The sequence below is a fragment of the Pantherophis guttatus genome, chromosome 5, assembly GCF_059756535.1.
Source record: "Pantherophis guttatus breed Tessera chromosome 5, ASM5975653v1, whole genome shotgun sequence".
In the NCBI taxonomy this organism is placed as follows: Eukaryota; Metazoa; Chordata; class Lepidosauria; order Squamata; family Colubridae; genus Pantherophis; species Pantherophis guttatus.
The window spans coordinates 50,286,085-50,295,941 of NC_142067.1; the positions used below are offsets into that span (position 1 = coordinate 50,286,085).

Below are 9,857 nucleotides of genomic sequence, written 5' to 3' on the forward strand. Positions count from 1 at the left end.
TTGGTTAGAGTAAGATTTCAGAGACTAGAAGTTGCATAGAATACCTTATCAGATTCCAGGTGGAATAAAAACATAAATGTTGTGAGACCCCTGAAAGATATGCATAGCACATATATCAGGATTTTATGACATTATCATGAGGTATTAGACATGCCTGTTCTATGTTAGAGTTAAAGATCAATTTCCAACTTGAGTGGATTCTGAGCAAATCTAATAGGAGACCAATTTATCTAATGTTTATAAAAAGCTCAAGTAAGGATAGCTGCTTAGACACTTGCAGTTGAAGACTGAATCCATAAGCCATTGTTCCATTTTTCTAATTCCTACAGTGGCATCTGTAGCATCACATCAGTCATTGCTTTTGTATGTGTGTGAAGTGTCAAACCATAAATACAAAAGGAATACAACTTTAAGCACCACAGTTATGATATTGTTGTCATTTGCCTATCCTTGCAGTCCCCATTGATGCTTCTGCAATCTGATGTCAAGAAAACCATTAAACAAGGTACTTGTGTGATAACACCTCCCCTCTCCTTGAAATTCCTAATGCAGAAGTACAATAATTGTTGGATCTTCCAGCAGTAATTATAGGATATATAAATTTAAATTAGGTTTTCATTAGTGTCTATGGAGATTCTCAGTCAACCAGGTCATGGTTGTCCCAAAGGTGCTTTTTTTTTCTCAAGAGGCAACTAGACTTTCTGGTTTTTCTTTGAAGACATTTTGCTTCTCATCCAAGAAGCTTCTTCAGCTCTGATTGGATGGTGGGGAATGGAAGGATTTATACTCCTTGCAGATAGCTGGATAACTGGACTCGGCTAAAGAATGCAAATGTCCAGCTGTCTGCAAGGAATATAAATCCTTCCATTTTCCATCATCCAGTCAGGGCTGAAGAAGCTTCTTAGATGAAAAGCAAAACGTCTTCAAAGAAAAACCAGAAAGTCCAGTTGCCTCTTGAGGGGGAAAGCACCTTTGGGTTTTCATTAGTATTCCAGTAGAGCAGCATAAGCAAAGTGCTGATGTGAATAGAAGTTAAACCAGAACCTCAACTACAACTCAGTATTAACTTCATGAAGTTCAGGAGAAAGCTGCATAATCATCTGATACACCTGCTATGAAACAGAAATGGTACTGAAAATGGAAGTCAGTGTTCTTGGACTCCGTCAGCCATGGCCCCTTCCCTAACTTACCTCACGGGTGAAAAGAACAGCAGCATCATAGTGCTCATCATGATCATCATCCAATTGATTGTGCTGGTGCTGCCACTTGCAGAAGTTTTTGAGTGTGGTGGCTGCATTCTTGGTGATCTCGAGACCTTTCTCCTTGTCCCCCAGCACCACAACCTTCACAACCACCAGGCGGATGTGATTCTCAATGCTGGCATGTCCATAGAGCCGAGAAGCAATGTTGGCCAAGGTGAGCAAGTAGTGATGGAGGCCTTTGCCATACTTTTTGGTCATGGAGTCATCAGCCACCAAGAGAAGTTCTACCTGCCTGGCTCTAGAGATAGAGCGTTTCCTTCTTTTCCTAGAGTCCACAGGAGGGGCAAGAGTGGTAGAGGAATGTGCCATTCTGGTGGTCAGATCTATTCCCAGTTTCCCCTCCTGCCCTTGGGCCAGTTTCTTTTCATCCAAAAGCAGGGTCCTGGAAGAACCATGAGTCTCACAGCTGGGGCGGGAAGGCAGTGTTTCAAAGCTGAAATGATCCCTGAAGAAGAGATGGAGTATCTGAGCAGACACATCCCCATAGATCCAATCGGGATAAGCCTTTTCCTCTCCTGTTATAGCTTTGTCCCGGAGTAAAGGTTTCACTGTGTAACGGTCATGCTTGACCGCAAAATAGCCATCTAAGCCACCACAGAGATTGAAGACTGCCAGAGACTGGGCACTCCCATCCACCGTGCCCCGATAGTAGCAGTGACCCTTGCCCTGGAGAAGCTGCTCGGTGGATCCAAGCAACGCGTCCTTCTCCAGATCTAAAAGGAAGCGCTTCCCATCCAAGTAGAGGATGTAACCCACCTTGCCTCCTCCGGAGTAGGTCTGGTCTATGCTTTCTACTACCCCGCTAGGTCGCTGCTCCCGGAGAAAGGGTCGGAGAAGCCGAGTTGTCCCAGGCGCCGCAACCGCTTTGGATTGCTGCAAAGCTTTATCATAGGCAGGTGCTGAAGTTGCTGGGGAAACTCTGGCGGCGGCAGCGGCAGCTTGCAAGCTTGCAGCCAGCGGCAGCAGCAGCGAGCAAACAATCTTCAGTTGCATGGTGCTGAGCTCCGGGACCGGCGATGCGATGGCCGGGCAGGGGACGGAGGAGCGGGGCGAAGACCGAGCGTTTGCAAAAGAGGCAGAGGCAGAGGCGGCGGCAATCGCTTCGGTTCTCCTCACACGCTTTGGAGAGAGAGACGCCGCGCTTCCCGCCGCCAGCAGGCATGGGAGAAGTTGAAAGACTTCACACTTCGCTTGGCGGCCGACGAGTCATCCGGCTGGGAAACTGCCGGCGGCAGTTGCCGCCTCACTCCGACCGGAGGAACCCCTCGATTCCTTCCTCCGCTTCTTTTATTCTTGCTATTCTCCCTTCTTCTGTCGTTTGGCGGAAGGAAGGAGCGAGCGAAGGAACGGAAGGGCAGAAAACAAGCCCTCGCTTGCCGGGTAAGGGAGCGGGGCGCGGGGGAAGGGAGAGACAGATGTCCCAGGTTAAAGTGACGAGCCTCCTCTTTTGAGTTTACGGGCGGCGGCGGCGGCGGCGGTGGCGGTGGCGGCGGTTAGCCCCAGTCTGCCGAAGCGAACCAGAAGAACCCGGCGAGCGCTGTGAAGATGAGAGGAGGTGGAACAATGCATTTATAGCGGAATGCCATCCTGCAATGGCAATTTCAATAATTCGTCATTGCAGGCTGCCTCTTAAAGGGAGAGCTTCGAAACATCCACTCCCACACTTCCTTCGGAAGGGGGTGGGGGAGAAGAGCAGGGCAGGGGGTCACGGAGGTAAGAAAGAAAGAAGGCCAGGAGGGGGGCGGGGGCGGGCCTGGGAGGCGACGTTTGGATAAGAAAGGGGAGAATTCCCAAGTTTCCTTCTGAATCGCTTCAAGCTGCAGCCTTTTCGGGAAAAAGGCTGCTATTTCTTAAGCAGTCAGGTTGACGAGATACTTTCCTTCAGCCCCCTCTTTCCGTCCGGCCAGTTTCGACATTGCTCTTGTTATGAGCCATGCCAGTGAGCGGTGCGACGACTTTGTGGGTAGAGGAGAAAGAATGACTCTTCCTCAGAATTTCTCAGCAGAAGTTCAGTAAACAAAAACAGAAAAAGAAAATAAGACATTAACGGGGCTCTCCCTCCCCCCACAGTGACTGACTCTTAATGTTGTAAGTTGGCCAGAGTCTCCTCATGGCCCGATGGGTGGCAAACGAATTTAATAAAGAATACCCATTATGATACCATCGGTTTGTCTAAAAGAGCCTTACACTTCTATGGAATAGCAGCAGCATTCCACCAGAATTTGGTATAAGAGGAAGAAAGTTAATTCATCCAACCTTCCCTTTGTGTCCTTAGCTTAAGGAGAACTGGAGAAGGCAACTGTAACTTGGGAAGGTCTGAAATTTCCTCAATTTCCCAGAGAGCAGCAAATAATTAAAGAATTGACTCTTACTGCAATATATCTGGATTATATTTTATTATGCTGTAAACCACTCAGTGTCACCTTGGACCACAATATAAGTAGCATATAAATTTAATAAATAATTAGGGGTCCTTGGTGCTCTCAGCTTGCTTGTTTCCTTGCAGATGTTTCATTACATAAACTAGGTAACATCATCAGTGCTAGTTATTATTTAATAACAGTTTAATTTTAATTACAGTTTAATATTAATTTGAATTTGGTTTCTACCTTTTTCTCTCTCCACTAAGGCAAATGCCTTAAGATATTCTTTATTTATTGAGCTGTTTCATCATCATCTTTTGAAACGTCACACAATGCTTGTAAGGCCATATTAAAATCAGGGGTAATAAAAAAGATAGATAATTATAAATATGTGACAACCCCACCATTTTTTAATGTGCAACACATGTATGATTAATGTACTAAAGGGCAAAATTTTGATCAATGGTTGTGACATCATCTTAAACTCTTCATCTAGAGTTGGACTAAGGAAAATGAAGCAACAATATGGACTCATGAAGAGTAAGTCATAAGCAAGCACAATCTGTCATTACTTAATATTGGCATTGATCATGAGGCAATTCAGCTGAGACATCACTTAGCTACTAATTTGCTATTTCTTAGAACTATTACTAATACAAACTAGTATCAGTTTTTTAAAGGAGTTAATTATCTTATAATAAGATGGTTAGTTACATTACCCATAAGACTGAATTCTTACAGTCTTATACATACACCTATTCGTCTGCAAGGCCCAATGTTGTTGTTCAGTTGCTAAGTCATGTCTGACTCTTCACAACCCAGTGGACCACATTACATAAGGCTTCTCTGCCTTCCACTGTCTTCCACAGTCTGGCCAAACCCATGCCCACTTCATCAATGATACTATCTAACCATCTCATCATCTGTCATCCCCTTCTCCTTTTGCCTTCACTCTTTCTCAACATCACAGTCTTTTCCAATAAATTCTTTCTTCTCATTTGGGGGCCAAAGTATTTGAGCTTTGGCTATGGTCTCCATCCTTCCAAAGAATAGTCAGGATTTATTTCCTTTAAGATTGATTGATTTGATCTCCTTGCACTCCAAGGGACTCTCAAGAGTCTTCTCCAACACTGAAACACCCAGTACACTCAATATAACTTCTCCCACATGAAGTTGTGTCTTGGACTACACCTACCTCTACCTACAAATACAAATCACAATGTAATGCAAATGGAAAGTAGAAATGCAAACGGTAAGTAGTGGGCAAGGTGCCAAACTCTACCTACCGTTCCTCCGTACGGATTATTAAAACACTCATACGTAAGTGTGAAGATGGAATCTTCCTATATTGATTCCATAACTGAAGAGAATACAGAGCATTTGTTCATGTGCAAATGCAGATTGATTTGGTAGTAAGTACGGTAGGTAGTAAGTAGGTAGTAAGAAGCTACAAGGATGGTAGAGAACAATCAAAATTCAAGTTTGTTTCAGGCAAGGAAGCTCACTGAATAGATCTTGGACTACACCAAGATCTGAATAGATCTAAGCAACTATCTCCACTCAAACTATATCTGGTGGTGTTATGGTAGGGGAAAAATGGAAAAGGTGGATTCAAGGTAATGCACACAAACATTTTAATTTTACCTTTCATAACTTTTCTGACTTTGTAATTCTAAAAAGAAGCAGTGATTTCCCAAAATTTTCAGTGCATTTTGTCTGAAAGATTCCTAGATGCCTCTGGTATGCTAATAAAGTAATTAAAGCTAATAACTCACCTTTATTGTGTTAGGCACTAAAATTGCCTAAGTTATGTAATAGACTGCATACAGATTACCATATTAAATCAGACAAGCTGGAGCATTGGTATATAGAAAACTGAACTTTAGAATTGAAACCCATCCTAATTTGGACAGATCCTGCACTTTGCTGGAAGAATTGTTTGCTCACTGGAAATATTCATCACTCAATTTTCAGGTAGTAGCTGTGACAGCATACTTCTACCTAATTCTAAGTGTGCTAATGGTACTTTTTAACACAAACTCAAGAAACATACAAGAACACTGTTCTGTCTTAAGTCCTCTCATTGAGAGCTCTCCTTTTTCTCTTAAGGGCCAGAATTTGTGCACTTTTTAACATTGTATTTTGTTCCTGCTCTGTTGCAATACATTTCCCCTTCTCTTTTACACCTTCTATTCCTCCTGAAAGAAAACCACCTTTTTTGTTCAGTTGCTGTATTGTTTGCTGGTAACTTCAGAGCTCCAAAATGCACTTCTCCAATCACACACACCTGATCTGTTTCAAGGTCCTAGCTTGATTGGCAGCTCTGCTGTGCTGGTGGTAGGCAGAAGGCAGCATAGGTGCTTGCAATTTAACTAAACAGCCTGCTCTTCTAGGCTGGTTGGACTTAATGACACTTATCTATACCTTGGATGCACTGCAGTTTGAATATTACAACACATGCTACATAGAACTCTCTTTAAAAGACCAGAGCAAAACACAGAAGGTGGGTAATAATTGATGTTGATAATGCAACAATTATTGATGTTGATAACACAAAAGTAAGTTTTGAAATACACGCTTGCCAGATTTATATTTTAGATATTGACTATCAAAACTCCAAACAGCTTGGAGCCTGACTGAGAGAAGGTCTAGGTTTTAAGATATTCAAGACAGCCTGTTTAGAATAGAATAACAGAATTGGAAAGAACTTTGGAGGTCTTCTAGTCCAACCCCCTGCTTAAGCAGGAAACCCTATACCATTTCAGCAAATGGTTGTTCAATCCCTTCTTAAAAACTTCCAGTATTGGAGCATTCGCAACTTCTGGAGACAAGTTATTCACACAGAATGGTGTGTGTGCGTGCATGTGCATGAGCACCCATCACAAAAGGAGAGGTCCATCTCCTCAAGCCTAGGTGTGATTGGCAGCTTCCCAGCACTGATCCACCATTCACAAACTTGGAATAGTATGTGTGTGTGTATGCCAACAGTGAATAGAACAGAACAGAACAACAGAACAGAACAGAATAACAGAGTTGGAAGGGACTTTGGACGTCTTCTAGTCCAACCCCCTCTGACATCTTCAGTATCAGATGCCACAATAGCCTCAATAAAAAACAATGATATCAGACATCACATGCCCAATACATCATCATATAAACATGGCACTTACATGCTTGCTATCTGATGTAAGTGCATAAGACATGCCATTTGCATGATGATGTGTTTGCACACAGCCCACCATTGCTGGCTTTCCCACCCCAGAGACCCTTCTCTTTTTTGGCCAGTGGGAAAATGTCTTTTGCATTGTTTCTGGGCTAAGGAATTCCATTTGGGCACTGCTGACTCAGCACAGAGACAATGTTATGTAGAGATGTTACGTAATAACTATAGTTGTTATATCACTTTAATACTAATTTTGTATTCATTAGAGCCCATAACTCCCTTCAATGTGTGTTGGTGTGCCTGGGCTAGGTGGGCTAGACACTTGGGGAAAGGGATAGAAGGGCAGGATTGCCAGCAATCCCTTCCTGGGAATTGCTGCAATAGTTACTTGTGTTTTCAATTTTGAAGCCATTCAACTTTTTTACTTTAATATTTTTTTAAAAAAAAAATCATTGAGGTTGAAATGCAAAGTAAAGAAAACAAACATTGAAATTTATATTCTAGCTTTCAACCTCTTTAGTTAGATTAGATGCAATAAATCTAATCTATAGTATTTTTAACTACAATTAAAAAGATAAAAACTAATGCAAACTAAAAAAAATAAATATATAGAAAAGAAAAAAAGAGAAAGAAAAATATGAAAAGAAATTATTCCCCCTCCGTCCCTTCATCACAAGAATAAACAATTTTAGTGACTTATCATCTTCTCTTAAAATATAACAAATTATCTCTTCCCATATTCCATCTCTTATCTATAAACATTGTTTCGTCTGGTTAGCAAAATTTCATTGAGGGTTACTAGAGATAACAGTATATCTATTTTAAGATTAACTTTGATCAAATATTCCAACTTTAGCCCTTCTCAATTCTAAATTCTTCAAAGATTTAACTTCGTAAATCTAATATAGAAAAGTTAACCACATTACTCTTTTGGCTTTTTATTTTTATATTTCTTTTGAATTATTAAGACCCCATTTATATATCCGGTGTCGAATCTTTTTCTATATCAATCTTGTATCAGTTCTAAAAACTTATTTCAAATCCATCTGGGTTGTTAGTCTATTTGTAATTTTCCAAAACCAAAGCTCTACTCACCATTTTTCTTCTTTATTCTGAAATAATTTAACTTGTATTTACAGCATCTTTTACTAAGGAATGAAAGAAATTCACTCAATGTCATAAAACTTGTGAATCCAAAGGTTCCTAATAGCTGAAAAGCAATTAATAAGTAATTTACAAAGTCATTCATCATTTATCACATGTTTCACATTCACATTAATTTTATAATATGTTAAGTACATTACATATTTAAATATTGTAAAATTCCCCATTTTCTTCTTAGCATCTTTCAATAATAATACCCTGTTAACATCAAATATCATTATTCTCTTCATACATATACTAACAATTTTAATCTTACAGAGATGTACAGTATGTATCCAGATGACACACTGCATAAGGAAAGATTGAATGTTTTATATTTGTTTTGTTTTTTAAAAAATAAAATATATATAAAGAAGCAATTTACAAAGCGACACAAAATGGAAGTATGTGAACCCAATGCCCTTTTAAAAGTTCTCACCACATTTTGTACAAATAAAGATGGCTTTCCTGCATCTCCCAAAACATGAAGACTGCTTTCTTACAGTCTTCTCATAGGAGCGACTCAATGGAACACTTATAGGTGATCTCGAGACCTCTTATTATCTGGAAAGGAATTATGAAGCAACTCTAGTCACTAGTTTTTCATTTTGCAGCGGTTGTTGGTTCTACTTTTAGTGGAGATGCTTCAGTTTGGCACTTTCTCTCCAGAAGTCATTGTTTTGAGAATTGCCCCATGAACTGATTGAATTAATACATTTGAAATTAATTGAAACTGGATTTGAAACAGCAATTAATTGAATTTATCTTTACTTACACTCCTATTTCATGTTTTAAAAAATTTAAGGAACTGATGAAGGAGTTCTGTTGTTTACAATAACATTCAGAACAGCTCCATATGTGCTTTGCTATATTTCTTACAAACACTTTATTTTCCAGTAAGAAATACAACTTCAAGAGCAATTACTTCAAGAATAATTCACTCCCACTGGTTAGTTCACACATCATACTAAACCATAGACTGTTTATTTATGGTTGAGTGAAAAACATGAACAATGTATTAAAAATCTGATTTACGGTAACTATTTATATGAACACACCCTCAAATTAACTTTTTAGAAAAGCAGAATATGGATGCTATGGTGCCTATGCTTTGTTATCCCAGCTAAAATTGGTAAACTTTTCCTTTACTGTAGAACAAGTTTTACTTCTTTTCTGTGAGAACACTGAGTTTTAAAGTATGATTTTGCTTTTCTTTATGATCAAGATATCTTCCTGAAAGAGTGGAGCGTGGGAAGTAAAGGAAACGCCTTTGGCTTCAGTCTTGTGTTTTTGAGAGAGAGTTCTCTCTCTCTCCCTCTCTCTCTCTCCCTCCTCCCTCTCTCTCTCAGAAAGAGAGAGGGGGAAAGAAAGATAAATGTATTAGATATCCATAGAAATGTTCTTTGATACAAATTTGTATCAATTTCATGGCTTCCCTACAACTAAGGAAAATAGCCAGATAAAGACTAATGTTAATGTTGGGTTAAGAATAATTTAATGGGTATATGGTTATATTCTGTTAGGAGAAGCAGCATTCTGTGATATACTATGTATGAAAAAAATGCTATTTAAAAATTCAATTGTGTTTCTGGTTCATACTTATAATTTTATGTTGTGAATAATTAGAGTACTTGAAGATCAGTTGATAATTCCTACACTAGAGATAGCAAAAGCTGAAGTTTCAGTGTAGCTTTTATTAGCAGTAAGTCTATGTAACATACAGAGATTTGATGCCTTATATAAACTTTACTACAAATGCTGAATTCACAGAAATCACTGTGCAAAATAAATGGTAATTTTTGACCACTGAACCTAATATGCAATGTGTTTAAAACACATGTTGGGTGGAGACCTCTGTCTAGAGGAAGTATCAGATGCTTATGGTCTCTTACCCCTTCTCTTCTATAAACCACAGCAAGAATATCA

General features: G+C 39.7%; 1 protein-coding gene across 2 annotated transcripts in view; it reads right to left on the reverse strand.

Annotated features, from left to right (window-relative positions):
• ADAMTS5 (ADAM metallopeptidase with thrombospondin type 1 motif 5) overlaps positions 1–3,292 on the reverse strand; it is a 51,323-nt gene extending 48,031 nt beyond the window's left edge. For both annotated transcript variants that reach the window (XM_060686379.2, XM_034428438.3), the window contains exon 1: positions 1,191–3,292. In XM_060686379.2, the coding sequence (XP_060542362.2) occupies positions 1,191–2,255 (1,065 nt within the window). In that variant the 5' untranslated portion in view covers positions 2,256–3,292. The remainder of the gene's footprint in view (positions 1–1,190) is intronic.
• Positions 3,293–9,857: the final 6,565 nt, after the last annotated feature.